The 25487-nt window shown below is 53.4% G+C and overlaps 5 protein-coding genes across 5 annotated transcripts; 3 read left to right on the top strand and 2 right to left on the bottom strand.

Moving 5' to 3' along the window:
• Window positions 1-249: 249 nt before the first annotated feature.
• Window positions 250-1067, top strand: NCS57_00094500 (uncharacterized protein; the record flags this gene model as incomplete). The annotated part of the gene is made up of 2 exons (XM_053051019.1): window positions 250-312; window positions 546-1067. The coding sequence occupies 2 exons, from the start codon at window positions 250-252 to the stop codon at window positions 1065-1067; spliced, it is 585 nt and encodes a 194-aa protein (XP_052919534.1).
• A 365-nt stretch (window positions 1068-1432) lies between these two features.
• Window positions 1433-7322, bottom strand: NCS57_00094400 (uncharacterized protein; the record flags this gene model as incomplete). Its single annotated transcript, XM_053051018.1, has 6 exons — window positions 1433-2754; window positions 2805-3052; window positions 3108-3902; window positions 3949-5081; window positions 5134-6597; window positions 6651-7322. The coding sequence occupies 6 exons, from the start codon at window positions 7320-7322 to the stop codon at window positions 1433-1435; spliced, it is 5634 nt and encodes a 1877-aa protein (XP_052919533.1).
• A 2318-nt stretch (window positions 7323-9640) lies between these two features.
• Window positions 9641-11833, top strand: NCS57_00094300 (uncharacterized protein; the record flags this gene model as incomplete). The annotated part of the gene is made up of 1 exon (XM_053051017.1): window positions 9641-11833. One exon carries the CDS (start codon window positions 9641-9643, stop codon window positions 11831-11833), a length of 2193 nt encoding a protein of 730 aa, XP_052919532.1.
• A 598-nt stretch (window positions 11834-12431) lies between these two features.
• On the top strand, window positions 12432-17601 carry NCS57_00094200 (uncharacterized protein; the record flags this gene model as incomplete). The annotated part of the gene is made up of 2 exons (XM_053051016.1): window positions 12432-12852; window positions 12899-17601. 2 exons carry the CDS (start codon window positions 12432-12434, stop codon window positions 17599-17601), a joined length of 5124 nt encoding a protein of 1707 aa, XP_052919531.1.
• Window positions 17602-18770: 1169 nt separating this feature from the next.
• On the bottom strand, window positions 18771-22034 carry NCS57_00094100 (uncharacterized protein; the record flags this gene model as incomplete). The annotated part of the gene is made up of 1 exon (XM_053051015.1): window positions 18771-22034. One exon carries the CDS (start codon window positions 22032-22034, stop codon window positions 18771-18773), a length of 3264 nt encoding a protein of 1087 aa, XP_052919530.1.
• Window positions 22035-25487: the final 3453 nt, after the last annotated feature.

The following is a 25487-nucleotide window of genomic DNA, read 5'->3' as shown; positions in this document are numbered from 1 at the left end:
CTCTTCATGTCCGTCGCAGCCAATCACAGGCTCTGCTTCCCGCTTTCGGCAAGCCGGGGGAAGGAAAGGATTGGGTTGGGATGTCATGTTTCCGGGCTCTCATCCCGTCGTCACTGATCTCATCACCTCATCCCGACGTCGGTTCGCACGGTTTCCTTCTCCCCCTCCTCTTCTTTCAACGTCAACCTTTTTTTAATCTCAAATCATTGAAACACCATCGACCGAGCTTTTGAATCAATCTTCTCAGCCATGACTGCGACGGGCGTTTCGCTCCTCAAGTTTGTCGGCACCGTTTCGCTCGGCTTGCTGACGGTACGTGCTCTCCCTCTGTTCGGACTTGGGTATCAAGTGATATCATATCAAGCTCCAAGAAACATCCTTGCCCTGGTTCGCGTATCTGAACTCAAAGCTCTGATCCCATCGAAAACTTGTCTTGACAACAGTATCGTTGCACACTTTTGACCTTGTTACAATGCGTTAGGCTGTTATCGCATTCCATCTATATCATCGCATCGCAAACTCAGGTCGCTAACATCCATCTCTAGGGCGTCTCCTACTCCATCTCGACCCTCGCCCTCCCCTCGCTCCTCCGTCTCCCCTCCTCTTCTTCGGCTTCTCAGGGTCTCACCATCCTTAACGATGCCCTCAAGGCTCCCGTCCTAGCCCTCACCTCGCTCGCCTCGGCGCCCTTCCTCATCAGCTTCTTCCTCGCCCCGCGCTCCGCCCGCCACCCCTACCTTCTCTATACGGCCCTCTTCGCCACACTCTCCTCCGTTGCTCCCGCCCTTCTCCCATCCCCCGCGCCCCGACAAGTCGCTCCCGCCGCACCTCGACAGTCGTCCCGCGCCAAGATGGAAGCTAGCTACGAAGTTCTCGGTGATAGCCACAGCGAGCCCGCTAGCGAGGAGGACATTGACGACGTCAACGGCGAGGAGGTGAGAGCCGAAGTCGAGACCCTTGCGCGAAGCTACATCGCCCGGACGGCGCTCTCTTCCCTGGGCTTCGTCATGGCTGTTGTTGGCATCTGGGGTGATGGCGCACCCCAGGCTGTTGTCTATGTGTCGTAAGAGGGCACGGAGGCACATGACGACCTCTCTGTTAATGATATGATCAATTGAGGGACAAGATGCAATCACATAGGCGTTCCACTGGTTTTAAAGCATGATATCTATCTCCCCAGTCGGTTGGGACCATCTCCTGTCAATCGCTCCAAAGGATCGAGCAAATAGTATTAAATCTAGCTATGAAAGAAACAAAAGATGCATTTTCTATCAACAGCTCATCATGCATTCGCAATATTGCCCATCATCTTTGAAATTACCATTCAAGTCTTTGTCAATTTGCTCGTCTCAGATCTACAACTGCCACAATCATCAATCAAGCAATTCCTCCATCAACTTGGCCAAACGAAAGCCTTCCTTTAGGCCTAAAGCTATTGATGATACTCGCGGCAATTCGCGCAGTAGCTGCCGCGCGATAGAACACTCTCGAGATCACTGTCATCGTCATTCTCCTCATCCTCCTTCTTGTCCTCTTCACCCTCATCCTTCTCCCAACCCCTGATATCCTTCTCCGTGATCCAGTCCGAGGCCCCACGACCTTGAGATGTAGCAAAGTCAACTGCCTGATCCTCTTGTTCCTCGCCATCTTCAGACTCGGCCTTGGCTTGGATGCTAAAGTACCTCGATGCCGAATACTTCTCACCCAGCCTCTTGGCCACGTCGTTGGCCTCATTCAGACTCACAAGGCGGCGACGCTCGGGGTGCTTCTCCATCGCGGTGAGGCAGAGATCCCATGCAACAACCTTGGCAACACTGCCACTGAGATTCTTTTCGTCTCTCTTGCGCTTCGTGTTGCTCTCGCCCATGGAGCGCATGATTTGGGAGAACTCGGCCGCGCTGTAAGTGTTGCTGAGCCCCAGACTCGTGAGCAGCTCTCTTCTTTGTTCCTCTGTATGAGCTTCAGGGTTGGCGTGAGCGGCAAATTCCTCCTTCTTCTTGTTGATGAGATAGGTAGCACAGTCGTGCTTATCCTGCTTGATGTTATCAGGCTTCTTGAACTTCTGCTCAGTGAGTCGGTCATGGGCGAGTTCAGCAGGTGTTCGGCCAACAGCGTTCTCCCGGTACAGCAATCGAGGTTTGAACTCCACAATGACACGAGCCAGAGATATCATGTCGTGCATGATGGTAGTGTGAAGGCACGTCTCGCCCGCAGCGTTGAGCATCTCTAGCTCCTCGCCCTTGGAGTACTCGAGCAAAAGCTTGAGCATCTCAACCGCGTCCTTCTCTTGATCATCGTAGGGCTTGGTGGTATTTCTGTAGTAGTACCTGTTCCTGTGCCGATTATACCCAGCATCATCGTCGGACTGAACTCCAGAGGCTTGCGACACCCAGGCGTGCAGAGGTGTGTTGCCGTTCTCGTTGAAGTTGTTTCGCTGCAAGAACAGGTGACTGCGGAGGGTTGGGTCAAAGAGGTCCAACATCTTGCGAAGCTGTCCAGCCTTGGGGGTATTCTCCAACGCTGCGTGAAGGATGTTTTGACCCTTTGAATTGCGGGAAGACTGGTCGGCATTGGCCCCCAACAGAATCTTGACAAATTCGGTGCGTCCAAGGCGGCAGGCAACCAGAAGTGGTGTCTCGCCATCTGCGTTCTTCTTCTCAAGACATCCTGGGCAAGCCTCAACAAGATACTCAAGAAGTTCGATTGCGTGGGATGAAGGGACACCCGCGACTGCGCAGTGAATCACGAAATCGTCTGCAGCACCAGTCAGCACCCTGTATTCCAACCTTGGTCAACACACTTACTGTCGGCTCCAAGCCACTTTGAGATGGCACGGTCGAAGCCGCCCGGGCTCTCCTTGAGGTGCTTCAGTCGAGAGTCCTCCCGAGCAGCCTTGGACTTGCCAAACTCGCTATAGAGTCTATGAGGGGCGTCTCCAAGGAAAAATTCGACACTCTCCAGATTGCCAGCCAAAGCGGCATGCAGAAGCGGCGGCGTCTTCTGGCCTGATGTCCTAACCACCATGTTGCGACCAGCCGTCGCCCAGTCCTTCCTGTGCCATGAATTAGTATCAAACACACACGGCCACCAAATCGAATAGCACATACCTCTTCTTGCCATAGACTGTGAGTCCCTGGTAGTATCGCGGCTTTTGCTTCAGCTCAACGCCACTCTTCTTGACCAGATGATCGAGGGGAATGCCTGCGCCCGTTCGCTTGATGATCAATGCAAGCATCTGAGTCTTTCCATGGTTCACTGCATAGTTGAAGTCAAGCTGGGGGAAGGTGAAGCTGCCAACATGGTCGTCCTCATCTCCCTCATCTCCTTCAAACTTCTCTCCAGCATAGTGTTGTGCCATATCCAGAAGAGCCTTGAGTCCTGCGACATCATCTCTCTCCAAGACGTGCGTAAAAAGACCTTCTTTGATGCGATAGCGGCCGGCGTGACGGGGACCAGTAGCATTCCCGTTCTCTATGTGCCACCGAGGAACATCCCAGCAGATGTAGTCGACCGGCTTGGTGTGGGATTTGACTTGCATGGAGACATGGCCAATGTCGTCAATGGTGAACTTTTGCTGCACCTTCTCGGAAACAATACGGGGCTCGTCGCCGGAATCGTTGGATTCTTCATCCGAGCGCTCATCTGAGTACTCATCTTCCTCGCGAGCTTCCATCTTGAAGCGAACCTTTTCCTTCTCTGGCGGAGACCACTGCACCTTGACAATCTCAAGTATAGCCCGTGCAACATCATGGTGGCCTCGGAGGAAGGCCACCGAGAATGGGGTGTTGCCATCATTGTCCGCAGTCGCGGCCACCAAGGGCGGCTGGTCTTGTTCAGGGCCCCAAGCTTGGAGAGTAAGAGACTTGATCCGTTCGACGTCTCCTGACCACGCAGCGTCCATCCTGTAATCGGTTAGAAGAAAGAACGCAAATATGCGGCAATACTTACAATTCGATATAGCCATCCCTTCTTGTCACTGTCATCTCGCTGTCATGTTGGAATGAAAAGTGAAACTCATAAGGCTTCGCAGGTTTGTCTTCTGCTTCTTCTTCGCGAGATGCACGACGGCTGGTGTCCGATTGGGTCTTGATATCAGGATGAAGCTCATCAAAGGTCTTTGCACCTCGACTGAGGAGAGCTTCCTCGATGGCCTCAAAACTGGCAATAACCTCGCTGATGGCTCCCTGTTTCTCGGCTTCCCCCTTGAGCTCTGCACGCTTCTGCCGCTTGATGTCCTTTTCATACCTCTCCTTTGCAATCTTGAACGTCCACTTTGCGTTTTCGATTTGTTCAGAGACCATCCAGTGTGAGTAGGTACCTGGCTTGAACTTTTCCAGAAACTCGGCCGTGCCGGTCGGCTCTGTAGGCTTTACCACTCGGCGTTTCTTGGTGGTGTACTTTCGGAGGCCTTTCAGTGATGTACGAACCAGGTCAAGAGCTGAACGCCCCTTGTTCCAGGTGCGTCTGTACTCGTCGAAGATGAGGCTTTCGGTGCTTCCAGGCAATGCGTTGGGATTGGCGCCATTCTCCAGAAGTTTGATTGCCACCTCAGCGTTGCCAGAACGGATAGCTGCGAGCAAGGGTTGCTCTGTTGACTCCTTGAATTTCCTCTGGTTTTCTTCCAGTTTCCCCAGTCTGCCGGAGTGCGATGGCGAAACCTTGGCCGCCTTCAACCAAGTCTCAAAGTCGATCTGGGCCAAGGCGCCGTTGTTCAGAAGTTTCAGCACCAAAATGGTGTCACCGGTCTCAATAGCGCTGTGAATCGGGGCAATTGCCTCGGGGTTCCAGTAATTGCTGGCAAAAACCAAGTGGTTGATGGCTGTCTTGACGCCCGTTTTATCGGTGTCAAGCAGTGTATCGATGAGGTCCCTTTGCCCAGACTCGATGTACCTGTGGAAAGCAGTGCATCCGTTCGAGTCTGCCTGGGAAGAAACGGCCCCAAGTCTCAAAAGGAGCTCAGCCATCGACTTGGCTTTGCCAGTGGGCAGCGACAACGCCAGGGCCAGGGTCAAGATGGCGCCCGTATCAGAGTCGTTGTTCTTGTTGATGAACTTGACTGGTAGGATAGAATCGGCACCATACTGCTAGGAGGTTATTATGTACTTCACAAATATTGGATGGTTGTCAACTTACATCGCAGAGGAGCTTGACAGCATCCTCGTGACCTTCTGAAATGGCAAGATGAAGGGGCGAGCATGGGACATCCCAAGCCAAGACATCAATCTGATAGTAGTCCGGCTCGTCCTCCTGTTCGTCGGGAACCAGATCATCGTCGGTTTCCTTCTCCTTTTCGACATTGACAAAGGATCCAGTCACCATAGATACTGTGTCTGCGTCGGTTGTTTCTGCATCAATAAGCTCACCATCAGACTCTTCATCCGATTTGTCGGAAGCTTCGGCCTCATGGGCTTCCTTTGGCGCCTCGTCTTTGCCATCAGAGTCGCCTCTCTTGGCTGCCTGGCGCTTTCTGTCTTGACGCTCCTCCTCAGCCTCCTCGTTCTCGATGCTCTTCTCCATCAGGATCTTGATCATTTCCAGGTTTCCTCGGGAAGCAGCCAGGTGCAGAGCAGTCTTTCCATCAGCCAAGCGTGCCGTAATACGAGAGCCGTGATCAACGAGACATTTGACAACCTCTGGGGTCGAAGTCATGACGGCGAGATGGAGCGGCGATCGACCGGTGTAGTCTCGCTTGTTAGGGTCGGAGTCCTCTTGGCTGAGCCAGTTCAAGACATCATCGACATCTCCATCAACGATGGACTGACAAAGTCTGGCCGTGTTTCCAACATAAGCCATATCAGTCCAGTCCTGCTCTGTCAGGGGATTGAAGGAGCCGATCTGCTGTCGGCCAGGGTCATCAATGAGGAAAGTGACCTCGCCTTTGATGTAAATCTCAGCCTCCTTCTCCGCGACTTCTTTTTCCTCGGGTGTGACTGGTTTGGGGCAGAAGCCACAGCAATCTTCAACCACATCCTGGACGCGGCCAAAGAATGCCGGGTGACGATGCAGGTAGACTTCTCTGTCATCGGGCTGGTTCCACTCCGCATTGAGGAGGAGATCGCGCGTGTAGCAGAGCTTCTCAATGCGCTTTGCGTTGAAATGCTGACCATAAGGAACGGTGAAGGTGTGGTAGTTAGAAACGTCCTCCTCGGAGAGCCAATCGGCGATTTCGTCTTCGTGGTGATCTTTGATGTTGCCAAAGAGAACATTTCGACCCTTGTACACCTGAGGTCGACCACGTTCCTCGCGCCTCTTGTTGAGATATGTTTCTCGGGCGGACGTTGTTGGTAGTCTCTCAAGGACAAGCAGACGGGCCAAGCCCAGCGTCCTTTGGAAGCTTCTCTCGAAGATGGTCGGATCAACGCGAGATCGATCAAGATCGGGCCAGTAGACCTCAAAGTTTCGGTGGGAGTACTTGGAGAGGCGATTCTCGTAGGAAGGACTTCGGCGAGTGAGGTCAACATGGTTGACCTGGGTGATGAAGCTGCCCAGTGCTCTGGGAGTTACATAGACCTGGTTGCCATCATAGGCGCCGCCAGCGGCGTCAATATCGAAACCTGTCAGGATTTCACTGACGGATTTGTAGACTCGCAGGACAATCTCAAATGGCGTCAGAACTGATGATTTCAAAGAGGGAAAGGTGGATCATTTACCTGAACGTGTCGCACGGGGTATTGACTGGCAATGGTGATGGCATACTTGGTTCTCACCACAGTGACTTCGTTGAGAAGGGCATCTCGAATAGCTTGCTCGATTGTCTTGATCTTCTCGATGGCTTGCTCATGGGTGAGCCCGTAGAGGAAGAGATCGACATCCGAAGCGGGACAGAACTTCTCATGGTAATACTCGCGGAGCTTGCGCTTGGTGGTGTTGAATTCCTTGGGAACAGGGAGAAGACAGTTGACGACCGAAGAGCCAGCAGCCACAACATTGCTCCAGTCCAAGTCGACCAGGGATGATTCAGAGAAGACGTTGAAGTTCTTTTGGAACTCGGTCACATTGGCGACAGTTGCAGGGGAACCTTGAGGACGGCGCTTGTCGTCTGGGAGAGCCATGATGTACTTGGACTTCTCCTCTTCGGTCTCAGCCTCGAGGTTCCTGGCTCGGGTGGTGATGACTTTGGTGTCATTGGTAAAGAGCGGCAGGACATTGAGATGGGGATCCTCAAGGATGGGGTTCTGGCGATCCTGAGCATAGACGGATCGCAGGTTGGCCTCATACTTGCGGTACGGCTCCAAGATCTCGATCATTGACTTGTCAGGGTTCTCGGAGATGTATCTGGCCAGCTCCGAGTGGGGAGCAGGAAGCTCAGGGAGATCAGCCATGATTGCGATGTTTTGGGTAGAGATAAAGGGAAAGCTGATGCTGGAACAAAGACGAGAGGACGAAGAAATAAAAACGGTGAGATGAGGTCAGGTTGAGGAGAGGAGAGGAAGGTGTAAGTGGGGGAATCAAAAAGGGCAGTCGCCGAGATCCAGCGATGCGAGTTGGTGATCCAATGCGAATAGGAGCTTGGTGAGGTCACAATTGGAGAAGTAGTGGTATGATAATGTCGATTGAATGAGCGGTGACCTGGTCAAGAAGAATTCATCTCGAACGAAGAGGAGGGGACTGGAGGCCTTTATACCAAGCCGTGCGTTGAGCCATCATGTCAACTATACCGAAGCCGTCCACCCGCCTCGCACCCATCACACCGCTGGCGGCATGGCGATGCGGAGTACCTGGCACCTCCAGCTTCGTTGGCCGCGATAAAAGGCTGAAGCTCCAGTTAAGCTCCAGCGAGCTGATGCCGAGCTAGCAGCAACATGGTTAGATCGCGTCTGCGGCGCGCATTGGTGGCAGTTTGCGAGTTGCCGGGGGCTGTGCTGCCTGGAGCAGCGAGGATTCGACGCGCGAAAGCCCGTGATCACAGTGTGTGAGACCTCATTTTGAGGTGCTTGCTGCAGGCTACACAGCTCTTGGGAGGGTCTTGAGAGGCTCATGGCCCCGCTGGTGCCTGGCTAATATCGCCAACCTCCCTTGGCGAGTTGATCAACATCACGCTCAACAACTTGACGCTGGTGATACATCGTGAATTCGCACTGCATAAGACAATAATGCTTCAAGTTCCATGGTCATCCTTTCGGTGAGGGGCTATTCGCATCCATCACACCATCCCCAGGCAGAAAACCTTCCATCTCGCACTCCATCTCGCACTTCGTCTCGCACTTCTTTCTCACTCAGCAGATCTTCGGCAATTGACCCTATCGTATGATTGACCGCTTTCCATTCATCTCATCCACCATCATTACCGCGCCGTCGCAAACATTTCAGCTTCTACTGCGGGGAACCACTCCGTCAATACCGCCTTGAGGCGGGTCAAAAGCCACCGTCCTTGGTTTATCCAACGATGATCTTGTGCCAAGACTTCTAATTCGAAATCGCGGAATTAACCTCGTCAGAAGACAGTGAGTGGGCTTTCCCACACCAGGGTCCTGTGGTGAATGAACTTAAGTAGCGTTCAGTCAAGTTTTCGCTCGTCGAGTTTCCTTGTCTTCGAGTTTCAGCTTTGATGTTTGCTATTTGTGAGGTTGTATGCCAATTTGGAGGACGTATATTCGTGAAATGGATGCAGGAGCCAACAAGGCTTCAACACGATAAGCTGTGTGATAAACAACTATTTATGTATAGAGTCCGATATTTATTATGAAAACTCAATATGATAGCTCTGTTCACACATGTTACATACTTTTATCTATAAACTAAGTAGGTGGGTTGAAACAGTGCTTTCGAGGGTTCTGTAATTATCACCTCCCCCAGGGTAGACCACCTATTTGCACCTCTAATCAACCATACTGCTTGACGTCCAAAAGAAATCTGTTGTTCTCGATTGAAGAATTTTGGCTTAATAGGAATTATCCATCTGGATTTCATTCATCTACACCTAGGTAGATTAAATGGGTCGCCCATGGCAACAGAGAAGCCGTTTGTATCTGGTCACCTTGTTAGTTATGAACGTTCTCTTGCTTCACCTACCCCACCTCGGATCTTCACCCAACCTCCCTTCTTCATCCACCTTCTGGATTTTTTAAGTCTTGTCTGCTGGAGCGCCTTGCCATGGCGAGCTGATATTGCTAATATTTCGTATCCATTGTCTGATATTGGCCCTACCAGTAACTGCGGGCGCGCATAGCCCCTCCTCCTGCACTGGCAGGGCTGAAGCATTTCCTGATCACGTTGCCACCTCTCCTTCAATTTGAGATTCTGGTTCTCCATCTCCTTGAAGTAGGTATAGCCTCCCAAGTCCAGGCATGTCTTCCTGACAACTTCAAGTTTTTCTCTCAGTATTGCGTACCTAATCAACTAGGCCGACATGTCTTTGGACATGAAACCCCGCTGGTCGGGCACACGATTCCTCTTGGACGCTGTATCAGACAGCGTATGCTTGAAGGTTGACGACAGATACGAGTTGGCAGAAACAGTGAGCTCGCTCAAGTTCATTACTCATTTCGCATCGGCCCGAACTCAAGACGAGCGGCACGAAGCCGTTGTCCGGGACTGGGTTGTCTGCGACGTCTTACCAAGAGCTTGCGATCTCTAGGATGGAGCAAACTTCGGCAAAGATGCCAAAAGCACACCCGGGAAGCCCTCCAAATTTCAGGAAATGATGTCCCCTGTCCTCGCATACAAGGAAGATGGGCAGCTTCAAGAGAACTCGACTCGCCCCGGTGCTTTCTTCGTGGGCTATTCGAGGTACAACCTCACACCTGTAATGCTTCGAGCCGCTCCTGCGGGGACCGCTCCATCAATTATCTCGGACGATCTGTCAATAGGGTGTCAACTGGAACGGGTGCCCGGTGGCCGTATTGAGAGTACTGAAGTCATCTTGACTGCCCCGGCTGCTGTCCCTGGAAACATTTCTGCCATGAAAACCGCCTTGGAGGCAGATGACAACTTCTGTGATGCTTTCGAAGGCAGCAGTGCTCGATCAGTATATGGACAGCTTGAAGCCTCTTGGACTTCTCTTTCGAACGGTCGTCACCCACACGTCGTTCAGCGTACCGCCCTATTTAGAAGTGGTATTGATGGGCCAAGATATCCTCTCTCAGTCTGCCAACCAAGAGAACCAGACGGACTACTCGATCCTGCCCGCCAACAATCGGTTTCAAATCCTCCAAAGTCACGCATGCTTCCAGATGCGCAACTGTTCCTGTTAAAGGGTAACAGACGCCAACCGGGCTTCCTCTACAAGGCGCCATACATGGCAAACTTGCTCTACCCTTCATTGTTGCTATACAAGCTTCATCAGTTTTCCACCGCGCATCCGGAAGATAGCATATCCATCAAGTCCATGCTGTTTGCTGTTCAGCTTTGGTGCGACATCAAAGCGCACCCGAAACTTCAGAGAGAGGCATTCTTGACTGAGCGTCAGGAGATCCAGGATGTCTCGGTTGACGAATTCATTCTTGGTTTTGAACACTGGCTCCGACATCACGAAGAGAAGCAACTTCTCGAGTACATCCACCCCTTTCGCTTCATACATGCCTTCTTCTCCCGGGATTTGCAGTTGAGTGATGAGTTTTACCCGGCTGAGGATGCGACCCTGGACGCGGGGGAGATAAAGAATCTTGTTGCTCGTGTTAGAGCAAAATCATCTGTATTTTCTCCCGAGGCGAGGGTTGTCGTCTTCCCTGCCTCCATGCCGGGATCTAATATCCCTTGGCCTACAGGCATGTTGCCATTTACCCCCCCTTCGACCACCGAGATGGCTTTGATAAACTTTGACAATGTCTACTCATATGGCTTACCCTCGTATGCCCTTACGGATAGGAAATTGGTTGAGGTCGCCATGCCCGATATCGTTGCCGAGGGGCGTTTCTGCGGCGAGAGGTTCTGTCTTGAAGAGGCTGACATCCCCCTGCTGCGGGATCTTACTTCTCCAGGTCGCGTCTCCCTTTTTGGCACCAAGACTATCATAGGGCCTATCTGGAAAGCCCCTGAACTACCACAGACGACCATCAGACCTCCTGTCGACGAGTATGAGACCATATCTGGGCGATGGAAGCCTTCAGGACAGCGTCACCCGCCTTTCCGCAAGCGGGAGATGTGTTCAAGGTTGAAGGTCGCACTAAACGAAATGATATCTTCTGGGGATATCGAGATTCGTTCTGGGCTTCGACTTGATATTGACAACTCCCTTACGCCGTTTTTACGGCAATCTCTGGAAGGCGAAGATTCGCTCAACGACACACTCGTGCCTATTTCCCAGCCACCCAGGGTTCCAAGGATGAGTCCCATGAGGCTTGCCGAGCTTTTAATCCCACTACAACACACTGGGCGGGTGCTTTCCGTGGCTTGGAGAGAAGCACGTAGCAAACTCCAGGACATGGATGTTGGAGGACTCGACGAAGCTAACCGAACCGTTGTCCGTGTCTTGGACATCATCCGCGAGGCTTGGGAGCAGACAAAGAAGGAAATCGAGGGGCTGAATGAGCTTGTCGCATCTCTGGAAAACGACCCGGAATCCGTGACTGAGCCATTCTTTTCAGGAACGGTGGCCCAGCGAATCTGTCGTATGGTAGGTATTGATGCATCAACAGATTGGGAGGTAGATGCCTGGAGCGAGGGTCTGCGGGAAAAGCTCCTTGATAATCAAATATCCATCGGGGAAACGGCAGAAAGGATGATGGTGCGCTTCGACCCCGCAAGGTATCCCTGCGGGTCTGAGAATTTGGGCATTGAGGTCCGCAAGAAGTTGGAGGACTTGATTGCAACGTGTGACTTTGCGGGCCAGGAAGATCTTCTCGAGGCCGAATATCAGCTCCTCGTACAGCAAGTCAACGAACTTTCTCGCTAAATGTCATCGACTTTGTCTTTCGGACATCACTGAAGGTACCTACTGGAGCTCGGCTGATGGGACATGGTTAGGGCGGAAATCGGCTTGTACCTATAATGTTGGAGTGTTGTAAAATTTCCCCTGAATATTGTATACGTCTCTCTTAAACGTCCAATAGTGCTTGAAGTGACATCAAGTAATTCATTGGACCAATGGCTACCTGCCGCAGTAGGCTACCCGTGGGTTCTTTCAAAGGGAGCAGTATTTACCCGCAATGTCCTGTAATCTGATTGCAATGGCAGACGACAACTCAAAGAAATGTAGATGTATGATGCATACTGCAAACAAGAGTCATGTTGTGGCGTTGTCTTGGTTGAGATGTCGGTTGCCTGATTCAATGGTCAGCACTTTACGGGGTGGGAATGAATCACGTGCTCTCGCATCCACTGATCCACTGACGCGTGACGCGCGGGACAGCCATCACGGCCGCCTGGGTCACGATAACAAGCTGACCCTCTCCAAGCTCACCCCTCTCATCCCGGACAAAACAAGCCACGAGCACCTCGATGTTTTCCAAAAAGGCAGCTGAAAGACGCTCCGACATATACGTGTCGGCTTCATGACTCGCAATAACCTTTCCGAGCACCTGTCCTGGCTGTTGAACGACCAAGCCCGCTTCAAGCCTGCAACACCAACTTTTCCCAGTTGCAGTGACGCTTCCCAGACCACCTCGTCCCAATCACAACGTTCGGACTCGCAGGGACGACAGACTCTTCAGTCTGGGCCACCGGCTCAGCCAGGGGACGGAACACACACAAACTACGACGCGTCGACTTCATCCAATGGACGGGGCGGGCCTGATGGATTGCGCAATACGGACCAGGTGATACTGGAGGACGACACCATGGCCCGTCTCATGTCAAGCTCCAAGTCCAAGAAGCCCAGCTTGGTTTCAAGACCCCAGCAGCTTCTTACCCCTTCTTCCATCACCCCCAATCGCCTCAGTCGACAAGATACTCCTGTCGGTCAGACCAACAATGGTAAGTACACAAGACTGTTGATATGTCAAATCTAACTTGTTCATAGGCGCACGAACCCCAGAACTAAGCAAGCTATCTGGCTTGCCGCCACTGAAGACGCCCGCTCCGTCCCGACCTCGATCGCGCAGCCCCGACTTTCCAGAGCTCAAGGCCAACGAGATCGAGTACATGGACCTGACCGATGATGTCCTTGTCTCCTCGGACTCACTGTCATTTGGCAGCGATGTGAAGCTCTGGCGTGAAGATTATGCGTCTCGGCCCGAGCCAGAACAACCTGTGTCTAGTGGCAGGAAGCGGAAGAGCAACGAAATCAGCAAAGAAGAATTCAGCGACTTGGGTGATTTTCCAGACGTCTATGAGCTTCTTGGTACCGACCCTCCTGCCCCAAGCCCCGGAAGCCGATCAGGGACACGTCGGAAGGATGGCTCACGCAGCACTCGTACACGCCGAACTCGCGATGGCTTCAAGAACCCTTCGTCGGCCGAGATCCCTCCAATCAGCGAGGAAGACCAGGAGATCTTACAGTCGCCCTCAAGACGGGTGCGCAGCCAGCTGGCTCGTGAAGGATCGCCTCAGGTTATACCATCCATCTTCGAGCCCCGACCTGGCACCAAGAGAGCGACGAGCCCCCTGAAAGATTCCCAGAGCTTTGGGGATTCCGAACCGGCACGCCAGGCCAAGTCTCTGCCCCCCCGAATGCTGATGGACCCAGATGAACTGGTTATCCCCGACTCGGATGAAGAGTTCATGACGCCACCCTCTCATAACAGCTCCTTAGCTACACTCAAGGCCTCCACTGTTAAGACAGTGCAACCCAAGACACAGCCGGCACCGGCGCCGGCACCTGCAGTCAAGATAGACTTCCAGTCATCTTCACAGCGCCGTACCTCACCTGAGGCGCAGCCCGTAACAGCATCTCTCCCTGCAGCCCATGTGGGCTCTCAATCGTCATCCCAGCGTCAGGCCTCCCCTGTGACAACTTCTTCCAAAGCATCCGCATCTGCAGCGACCAGCTCACAGACTACCAGAGGAGCTCCTGACGCTTCTTTTGATGCAATTTCTTCCGGCGAAGCCCCTCCCCGATCGAGCCAAGCTCCTGCTTTCCTTGCCCAGCTGGCATCAGACTCATCAACCTTGGCTAAATGGAGCGAGTTTGTTGATAAGCTCATCCAGCAAAATGACAAGAACTTTATGCGAGCAATCAACGAGCGATGGCCAAAGGAGAAGCGGAGTGAGGTCAAGTCAGAGAAGGAGCGGCTTAGACGGCAGCAGAAAGCCATCAAAGAACTCGGGGGCCCCGCGGAGGAGTACAGAGGACTTTGTGGGAAACGAGAGGGGCTTGCCCAGCAGATTGCTCAAGCGTACGCCGAGGGTATCGATACGGACGAGGATGAAGTTCGACTCGATGATCTCACCGATGAGATTCAGGAGGTTGAAGAAGCCCTCCTCAAGACCATCGATGGCTCCAGACTGGACGTTGCTGGCTTCCTGGCAAGTGTCCAACAGCCCCCTGCTCCCACACCGGTTGTTGTAATGGGAACCCAGCCCATCTTTCAAAGCAGCGTCAACATGTCAATGCCGTCGAGGGATACTATACCGGCAAGTGAGACAGGGACACAAGTGGTCCATCAGACCCAGTTACCTAGATCTTCTCACTGGAACCCTCCAGGCTCGAGAATCGAGGCGTCCCAAGTGGCGAGTGTTCTCTCTCAGGACGCTGACACTTCCGCTGTCCCGTTCCCGAGACAGTTCACAAACACTTCAAGACCAACCCCGAGATCCATGATGGTAGACCCTATACTTGCGGAAGCAGAAGAAGCGGAGTTTGGCGCGGGGGATAGTTTTTCTGACCTGGACGAGTTTCAGTTCCGGCCAGCGGCCAGGCCTACGACTAACTTGGCCAACACTAGCAGTCGAAGAACCCCTCAGGCGATGCACCACCGCGCTGGCGATGAATTCAGTGACTTCAGCGACGATGAGGAGATGCTTGCCTTTGCACAGGATTACGAGACCCGTCAGTCCCATGCTCCCGTCTCGCAAAACGCGAGGAAGATCTTCTCGGAGACTTCTGGCAATGTTGTTCCCAACTCAAAGTCCAGAGTTTCGTCAAAGAGACCCTTGCCTTCGGTGGCCCCTGAATCGATTCCTGCTGAGCTGATGAGACACCCATGGTCGCCCGATGTCCAGCGGATGCTCAAGGACCGGTTTAGAATGAAGGGATTCCGCCACAACCAGCTCGAGGCTATCAATGCCACGCTGGAGGGCAAGGATGCCTTTGTCCTGATGCCAACTGGTGGTGGCAAATCCCTCTGCTACCAGCTCCCGGCTGTTATCAAGAGTGGAAGGACTCGAGGTGTTACCATCGTTGTCTCGCCTCTGCTCAGCTTGATGCAAGATCAAGTGGACCACATGAAAGCCCTGGGCATACAGGCTGTCGCATTCAATGGCGAGTGCTCAGCCCAGTACAAGAGACAAGTGATGAGTGCCTTTGAGGAGCGAAGCCCTGAGCACTTCATCGAGCTCTTGTATGTTACGCCAGAGATGGTCAGCAAGAACGTCGCCTTCAACAATGGCATGCGAACACTCCATAGCAAGGGCAAATTTGCGCGTCTTGTCATTGACGAAGCTCATTGTGTCAGTCAGTGGGGCCATGACTTCCGACCAGACTACAAGACCTTGGGCCAAGTCCGGCAGAGGTATCCTGGAGTCCCGGTCATGGCACTCACTGCCACGGCAACGCAGAACGTCATTGTCGATATCAGACACAATCTTGGGATGGACAACTGTCAAACGTTTTGCCAGAGCTTCAACCGTCCGAACCTGTACTATGAAGTTCGTCCAAAGACAACCAATGACAAGACGATTGAGGCCATTGCCTCGCTGGTCCAGTCCAAGTACCCCAATCAGAGTGGGATTGTGTATACCATCTCGCGGAAGAATGCAGAGAAGGTTGCAGAGAGTCTTTCGCAACATGGGATCGCGGCCAGGCATTATCACGCACACGTCGACCCTCAGGAAAAGGTCGAGGTGCAGAATTCCTGGCAACGGGGTGAGATCAAGATCGTGGTTGCAACAATCGCGTTTGGAATGGGCATTGACAAGCCTGATGTGAGGTTTGTCATGCATCACGGACTTCCAAAGAGTTTGGAAGGTTACTATCAGGAGACTGGTCGGGCAGGCAGAGACGGCAAGCCGTCTGACTGCATTCTTTTCTACGGCAAGCAGGACATAAGGGTCCTGAAGAGACTGATCGCTGATGGCGACGGAAGTCATGAACAAAAGGAGAGACAGATGGCCATGCTGAACCGCGTCACAGCCTTTTGTGACAACAAATCTGACTGTCGACGCGCCGAGATTCTTCGGTACTTTGGCGAGGAGTTTACGGGGGCGCAGTGCAACAAGACCTGCGACAACTGCAAGGCCGGCTTGATCTTTGAGCAGCAGGACTTTTCAGAGTATGCCATTGCTGCCATCAAGGTTATCCAGGCGCAGAACAGAATCACCCCGGCACAGTGTGCTGACATTCTCATGGGGAAGAAGTACCCCCAGTACGAGGCACAACTATCAGACAACTGGCATGGCATGGCAAAGGGTCTTAAGAAGCACGAGCTGATCCGAGTCATCGACAAGCTATCGGCCGAGAAGGCCTTTCACGAAGACAACCAGGTCGGCAACCATGGCATGGCAATCCAGTATCTGCGGCTCGGATCGACGTACCGTTTGTTTCTTTCTGGACAACGGAAGCTGATGCTGTCGATCCAAGTGCCGGAAGAGGGCGCGTCTAACAAGGCGGCCAAGCCCCGGTCAAAGAAAGCCAGCAAGAAGTCAAAGGATCAGGATGTCACGATGCCCTCAACCTACGTGTCTTCTCCTGTCGATCGACGGAGAAAGAAGTCGCGTGTTGTGGAAAGTGATGACGAGGACGAAGAAGCTGTCATGCCAAACCGATATGCGAATGGTGGATTCTTGGACGATGATGACGATGATGAGGATGCCTTTGATGAGCTGCCAAGTCATCGGCCATCGAGACCTCCCTCTCGACAACCTGGGCCTTCGATTTCAATGAGAACCGAGCTGGAGGACTTGGACGAAATACACCGAGATATTGTCGACGGATTTGTCCAAGAGGCAAAGAAAGCAGAGGAGCAGATCCGCAACCGGAAGGACCTGAGAAAGCCACTCTTCACTGAGAAGGACTTTCAGCTCATGGCCATTCACTGGACCACTTCGCTCCCCATGATGAAGAAAATCCCTGGTATCGACCCCGACAAAGTCAAGGAGCACGGGCCCAAGATCCTCCGCATCTTGCAACGACACTACAACGGATACTGCGAGATTATGGATCCTGGCAAGTCTGGTGCCAATGGCCAGGAGGTTGTGGATCTGATCAGCTCCGAAGTCGAGATGGACGAGGAAGACGAGGACGGCGAGGACTCGCATTACTTTGGCGCCAACCAACCCGCGGCCGTCCAGGAGTGGCACAGCAGACTCGAGAATCTCGGCAGCCAGGCTGGCCCAAGCAAGCCCAAGTCGTACAGCAAGAGCGGAGGCGGCAACAAACGATACTCAGGGGGCGGCAAGAAATGGGCCAGCAAGAAGTCGACAGGCGGAGTGACGAAGCGCAAGAGCACCGGCACTACTCGCAAGGCCAGCGGGACCTCGACTGCTGCCAAGGCCACCAGCAGCGCAGCAAAGGCGGCCAGCAAGCCGCAGCAGCGAAAGAGCGGTATCAAGGCGATGCCGGCTTAATGGAGGGAGGTCGTTTCGAGGCCTCTGAGATTCGATAATGACGACTACAGAGGAGAGGAGAGACGGCAAAAAAGGGGGCCGAGTTGACACGGAGAGCGAATGATATTTCAATGGCATGCATGACTTTTCAAGACCATTTTTCTTCGACGAAGCTAAAGGGGCGAGCTCTCGGGAGCATAGAGAAAGAAAAAATGGTTGCAGTGTGAGGACAGGAGTTTCATGGCGATTTGTTCTGCATGGGCGGCGATCAAGGAGAGGGGTTTGCTGATATTTCTTACACCACGCATGGCGTTTTGGGGACGTTGCCTCTCACGAACAGGGAGGTCTCTGCATTCGTTTATACCTATCACAACCAGCGCTACTACTACTATTGCTACTACTTAGCTACATAGCTGTGGCCCCTAACGAAAGAGGGATCACTCAGATAAACGCATTACGAAAATGACAATAAGGTTACATCACGACTGAATGAATGAAGGAACCATTTACATCACAACTCGAACACTTTTCTTTTCATTTCCGGGATTCCTTGAATTAAATTATTTCCCGTTTCCTTTCCTTCCCTCCCTGTCCTTTCCTTTCCAGAAGCCCTCAATCTAGGCTCGTAGCTCATGATAAACAGCATCTGGGGGGTGGGTATGATCTGATGTGATAATGGTATAGCGCTTGATTTGACTTGTTCATTCAACGATAATCAGCCCTCCAAGATACCGTACCTTGCCGTACCGCTGCACATTTGTTTGTTTGGTTGTTCCCTTCCTTCCACCGTAATTACAGCGCATCATTGAGTTGGCATGAAGAAAACAAAGAAAGCGTTCAGAGAGAGTTTTGAACCGCCACGTCCGACGTCAAAGTGCTCACAAGGGAAAAAGAATGGGGGATTCAAGGCCGTCATCCCTTAAGAGCCGTTCCTGAAACTCCGCCGACCGCCATTATCTCAACCTGATACGCCTTGCTGTTCAAAAGAAAATTGGTCTTTCATAAATGGCGCGCCAGGCTCCTGCGACCCCTGAACCAACAACATATGTTGCGTGTGTATGTGCCGTCTCGAGGGGATTGTAAAAGAACTCAAATTGGTAAAACATGATGTTACATATATCCAGGAGAAGTCGCCGTCTCCTGAATATTCGGGGTGGTGGTTGTGTTGTTGCTCGTAGATAGGAAGGATTTCAGTGTCGCCATCTTGGCTTCATGTCTTTTGGCTCCAGTGGGGGAGCTCTTCGCATCGCCATTCGAGCACCTGCAAGCGCCTGGGGGCTATCACGGCCAGTCTCGCCTTCTCTAGCCTTTGGCTGAGGGAGAAGACTAGTCCTCCTCGACGATGTAGCGAGCGAGCTGGCAGGCCTGCTTTGCCTCTCTCCGTCAGCTCCAATGGACCTTGCTGCTTGCAGGGAAGACCGTCTGCCCGAAAGAGCCGTCGTTGAGTTGTGAGACGCAAGTCTCGGCTTTGGCAGTGGCTGAGTGCTCGGGCCAGGAGATGCAAGTCGTTCTCGGAACGAAAGGCGCGAGTGTCCAGTTCTAGTGGGCGTGTCCTCGACTCTGGGGGATTCCGACGAGGCGCGAGCAAGGGGACTCCGTAGCTTCGGCAACTTCGAGTTGCTTGACCCTGGTGTAATCGAGCCAGCTGATTTGTGCGCGATAGGACTCTTCTTGGCATAGGGACTCGGTGTGGTAAGTGTGAGAGGCTTGAAGTTGTGACCAGTGTCAACGTCTGACGTGTTTGTCGAGCCATTCCAACGGGGACGCTGAGGGAGCGTGGATTCTGGTCGTTTGACCGCCGGACGAGGAGCTAAGTTGGTTGTTGATGAAGAACCAGTGACGGTGGAGAGGCGAGAGAAACCGGGCTTCCTGCCAATTTGTGATGTGGGTGCTGGCAGGGAAGAGTGTCGTCGGTTCGACGGGATCGGCCGATTGTTGGCCCCGGGCGTGGCTCGCATCTTTGGAGGCTTCGATTTTGGCGTATGAGGATCCATGCCTAGGCTTGACATGATGACTGAAGAAGGTGGCGAGCTACCTGGTGTCTCCCTTCCACTGCCCAAAGTCGAATGGTCATTCGACAGCATGCTAGAGATGGAATCCCGGAGCTGCTGGCCCTTGTCTGCGTGAATCTCGTCAATCAAGGACTCGGCGTCCTTCATCTGATGCTTCAGCGCCAACCATCTAGCTTGCATATCGGTATGGAGGCGGAGAATCTCCCCGTTGACAGTCAGGCGTTCCTTGACTCCCTTCTCGATGATGGATAAGACACGCTCAATGGCCGGTCCATAATGCGTCTTCTTGGCCTCATAGCTTTCCAGCTTCTTCAACATGGCAGGCTGGTTTGTCAGATGCAGTCCTGCATCGGCAGCTTCTCTGAGCTTAAAGAGCGAGCGCTCGACAGACTCCTGCATCTTTTGGGCTTGGCGACCAGCGCCACGAAAGACAATAACCCATCGATCCTCGCCGAGCTCCTTGCGCAGCGACTCGGCATCCTTTTCCAGCTTCTTGTAGCTAGCATCGAGACCCTCACGTCGCATACTGAGTTCTTCGCATGCCGTCGGGAAAGATTGCTCGGCCCTCGCCTCAAACATTGACAATCGCATGGGAAGGAAATCGAGAGAAGCTCTCAGAGGTTGCATACGAGCAAAGAGAGCGAGGAGGCTGGAGTCATCCTGCGACAAGGTTGGCGTGCCAGCGCCGGGAGAGTTAGGGGTAACAGGGAAGGCGGGTAGGCTATAGCGGTTCGGCGCTTGCAGTCTGGATGCTTGGTGAGGATTCTCTTCGACGATAGTTTCGAGATCTCCGATATCGACCGTGTCCGCACTGGCCGCGGCCATGAGACTCTTGTGACGGCGTTCCTCCATTTCAAATACCAGCCTGCTCAGCTCGTCCATCTCGCCCTGGACGTCTCCAAGGACATTGTTCCAGAGCTCCTCCCACTCCATGGCGATCTCAACCTGTACCCTCACGGTCTGTAGTGTTCGTCGGATCTTGGCCCACTCCTGCATGATGGACTCCATCTGTGTGACAGCCCGAGTCAAGTCGCTGAGGGGTACGTTGGAAACATCATCGCGGCCTTGCAGCTGCTCGATGGCGCTGACATAGGCCTTGACCAGTTCCTCGAAGCGTGTAATGGCATTTTCCACCTCAGCCAGGCCCTCTCGGCCTCCAGCAGCGGCCCACTCCACATCGTCCTCACTGTCAAGACCATCTACAACCTCTGATGCCTTGGATATCCAGCTTCTGATCTGTTCGGCAGCGTTGATAAGAGCTTTAGCGGCAACCTGGGCGGTTGGGATGGCAGTGACTTGGCTGGAGAGCGACTCGGCGTCGGGAAGCTGCAATGATGTCAACTGGGCGAGTTGGTTGGCAAAGGAGACGCGAGATAAGGTGTAGATGGATCCAGGGCGGTTATGGCCAGGGGTGAAGTAAGAATTGAGGCTCGGAACGTAGTCTGTTGGAGGTGTGGCGGGAGCAGGCGTTACGATGGGAGGGGTGTCTTTGGGGGGAGGAGGAGGAGGCACGCATCCATCGTCGGGGGATGGAGGGCATGTTGTGCGCTCGATGTGTTCGCGACGGGTATCGAGGGTGACCTTTGTTCCATTGCCGTTGGTATGGTCGGGCAGACGATACTTTTGAGTATCCATGTCCAGGGGCTCGGGGGTCCTGATCTCAGGCAGCAGTGTAACGATGGAATCGTTGTCGTCCACCTTGAAGGGCGGTAAGTCGAGAGCAGGATCGTGGGCGGCGGGCTTGGAGGAGGACAAAGCGCCGGCGCCCTTCCACGGGCGACCACGCCGGGCGATGACCGACTTGACCGAACCCGCCTGATGTTTCTCGTCAAGCTGGCGCAGGTGCTCTTCGTCGAGGCGGCCGATGTGATCGGGATGATGCGGCGTGGTTGGGGGCGTTGAAGGTTTTTGGGAGCCGAAACCGAGAGCTTTGAGGCGGGCAGCTAAGCCAGGGGAGGTTTTGCGAATGCCAGAGGGTGGTGGCAGGGGTGAGGTTGGAGTAGGGTACGTGAGAAGCGCGGTGGTGGTTGTTTTTGTTGTCGTGGCAGGGGTAACCGCGACAGAGGCGGCAGGAGTCGTGTTTGCGGTGGAAGAAGTGGTGGCAGGCGAGTTGAGAAAAGTTGTCGTCGTGTCGATTGCAGAGGACGAGGAGGTGAGCAAGCTGGAATTGGGATTGGGATCCGGGGCGTGGGTGGAGGAGGGATCATTCGAGCCGGGGTTGAAGGGCAGGTGAGATAGTTGGCTAGGGACGTCAGCGAATTTCAGCAGGCCGCCCACGGGGGCATCATGGTCCCGGCCGCCGTCGCACTCGTCGTGGCCCACGCCGGCAGATCGGTTAGCCTCAGGGCTTGTCGCAGGAGTTATCAAAAACGGATCAGCCTTTGACGCCCAGTCGCTGTTTTCGACTGCAGGAGTCGTCGCGTTCGAATGGCTGGCGCTCATCTAATCGTTGGAGTTGGCGCCCTCGGAAGGCGAGGGCAACCAGAATTTGGCCGGGCCAGGCCAGGTTAAAGCGCGGACAGGACAGGCTCGGGTTCAGGATCAAGTCCAGGGACCAGCAACCAGGGCTCGACAAGGCCGGGCGCTTGAGATTCGGAAACGAGTTTTTCTCTGTTTTCTCCAGATGGCAAGACAGGGAAACAGGACAGATTGAATGCCCGTGATGAAACGTGAGAAGCTCGGGGCTTATGAGCGTTTGCGCGGGGCGAACTCATGCACTGAGCTGAGAGCAGAGTCCTCCCTCTTTGTCTCCCTCAAATGTCTTGTCTTGCCTCCTGTCTTCAGTGCCACGAATCACTTGGGCCCAACCATGTATTATCCACAGTCTATGGTACTGCAACAGGCGCAGCAGGAGGCCAGTGCCGGTGCAAGTAATGGACTGACTGACTGACTGGATGAACGCACGCTCACACGCATACACATACAGGATGCGATGGATGGGCTGGGAGCTGCTGTCAGCTAGAGCCGAGTGGAGATAACGACCAAGGTCTGAGGGTCAGTGGGTGGCCACTGAGCGGGAGATGCAGCGCAGGCTGCCGCGGCGATTGGAGGTGGGCGCCCTGCGAAAAGCCCAGTAGCCTCCTGCAGGAGACAGTAGCAATGGTTGCTGTGAGAGGCTGGGCTCCCTGTCAAAGCTGTGATGAGCAGTCAAATGTCCCTTCCTGGGTAGAGTAGGAGCTGCAGGCCTGAGTTGGAGCACCTCCTAGACGGATAAGAGTGATGGGCGCAAACCGTGTCGGCAGCGTAGATCGGTTGCAAGAGAAGTCTTGTGATGGTAGGTAATAGAAGGTGCTCTCGTCAAACGTCGTCGCCTAGAAGGGACAAGAAAAAAAGTAAGGCCGTGAAAGCAGCGTGAGCGTATGATGCAGCCCTCTCATCAAATGCTCGCAGTATCATCCGATGGGTCAAAGGGACCGATGCGTCTCTGGCGGGGACAAAAAAGGGGGAGGGTTTCGGAGGGAGAAAGCCGGAATGAGAAGAATGAGACGCGGCAAAGATTGGCTGGCTGCATGAAAGTGTGAGAGGCCGTAATTGAACACCCGAGGATGAAAAAAAGAAGTCGAAAAGAAAGAAAAAGTTGGGAAATTCGACTGAGAAGCTGGCCGAGGCCTCTTAGATGAGGAGTCCCAAATTGGAAGGGTAGGAGGCAATGGACGGCAGGCCCAATCTACGGGGTGCAACTTCCTTGCGCAATGGAAGACCGGACAAGGGCGGCTTTCGGCTTTGAAAGGTAGGAACTTCCAATGAGCTGAGAAAGATGGATTCAATGAAGAAGAGACTGGACTTGATCCGGCAGTTTTACTTATTATTTAGATCTACTAATGGAAGAAGCCGTCCAAAGTTTACGGTTACGAGGCTCATGGAAGCAACCGACGGGTGGACTAACAAATGCACCAGGCAACGTCCACCCAAACCCATGATCATCCATCATGACATCCATCCATCTCCATCCGGCGCCGCGCCGCGCCGCGCAACACGGGGATGCAATTATTACATTCGCCCAGATTGACGGGCAGAGACGAGGGATACTGTATCTACCGGGGGATGGGGCCCAGATGGATCTTTTCGTTTCTCGAGATGGCCTCTGATTTGGCCGACCTCTTGATGAACTGACGGCCCTCCCTGGTCGCTGATCTCGCCTAACAAGAGTCCGGCCTCAACTTAGAGCACCACGCGCGACTAGCGCACTCCCATGCCCAGGTGCCGGATAATGCAAGCCATCGCAGGTTATGCCTTTTTAGAGGCGGCAGATGGGTATACGCATTTCGGATGGGGAGAGGGCATGTCGTACTATCGATAGTCTATGGACTTGGACGATGGTTGGTTGCACAGACACTGCTACTGGTTGATAAGATTCTGGTGACCAGCAAAGATATTAGAGAAGATATGGGCAAGGAAGAGGCAACCAGTGAGGCACCTGTCAGCCTTCTGTCAACCGCTTAGAGTTGGGCCTAGATCGCCTTGGCCTTATGGCCTGGGTGTGCTGTAAAAATAGCCTCACAGGAGTGCTGAGTCGCCTCTTGGGCAGAAGTTCTTGATACGAGCTCCCTATGGATGCCAGACGAATGCCGAGGCTCCATATCCTTGGGTAGTTAACCTCGTGCATACGAAAAGAGCTGGTCAGCCTTGGGGAAATAGACGGACGGACCTCCATCGAGTGGAACAGAGGTAGAAGCACCAAGGCCACACGGACGGAGCTCGCACGTGTCGATCAACAATAACACGATCATTTATCCCACACTTCTCTTCTCGTCTCGAGCTAGAAGCATCGAACACTGTCCTTTGCAATCCAGATGCAACCTGACCAGAGCTTCAACGGGAGCTCCGAGCTTGGTCCCCAGGGAGCTCCAGCCAACCGCGTGGCTTGCATGAAAGTCCAATCACGGAGGAATTTCCCTCGGAGCCGGGATCTGACCCGGGGATGGGATTCAAGATGCCTTGCCTTGCCTTGCCTGTGGGCACGGAGCGAGAGTGGTAGGTATTCCCCGATGGGATCGATCATGGAGGAATTTCTCTCTGCTGCTGAAAATATGTCTGAAACTTTGTCCCGTGAGGATTGGACCTAGCGATTGACAGGACAACCGAGACATGTGGGCGCGTGGCGGCAGCGGGATAGAAACGTAGCAGATTCCAATCAATCTGGAGGAGATTAGACAGCAACCAGCCTAGCTCTCTGACTGGCTGAGTCTGACTTTCGAGATGGAGTCTCTCAACTCGCTCGTTTTGGGGATGGATCGCAGCAGGACAGATACTAAAAGGTTGCCCTGGGATATGACACACGGGCTCTCAGACAAGCCTACGTCTGTGTGTGTCGTCAACGCCCAGCGCCGTGATAAAGAGTCTCCCCCCGTCGCACATGACGTTTGAATGCTTTGACGACTCCATCTGTTCATCCCTGCCCATCTCACACCCGTGCATCTCTTGTGGTTTTGGACGTTGCGCTACTGCACGAGTTGTTTGGCTCCAGCTTCCATTGGGAGAAGCTCCAGCTACCTCCTGCATACATCCATAGGAGCCGTGAGCCCCTGGCCAGTTGAATCCGCCTCAACGGTCTTGGTTCTTGCTGGGTTGCAGAACGCACCTATTTGGCTTGTCTTATCGTCGATCACTTCTCTCTTGTTCAAGCCATTGTTTTTCATTCTGCCCCCTTGTTGAACAAATTAAACCAACTAACGTGCCTCAGAAGAAGAAAAGAGGCCCATCCATGTTCACCAGAACAGAACAGACGCACGCTCATGCATCTCCTTCTTTAGCTTCAACGTCTCACTAACAGGCACTTAAAGTCTCCCGCTCTCTCTCTGCCTGTCCTCTACCGACTTTTCCACAAGACCCTGACATCACATCACCTTCTGGAACCCAATTCCTCTCCCGATCCTTGCTAATCGTTAGCTCTCT

This window comes from Fusarium keratoplasticum, chromosome 1, assembly GCF_025433545.1.
Source record: "Fusarium keratoplasticum isolate Fu6.1 chromosome 1, whole genome shotgun sequence".
NCBI classification, from domain to species: Eukaryota; Fungi; Ascomycota; class Sordariomycetes; order Hypocreales; family Nectriaceae; genus Fusarium; species Fusarium keratoplasticum.
This window is presented reverse-complemented; position numbering and strand designations above follow the sequence as displayed.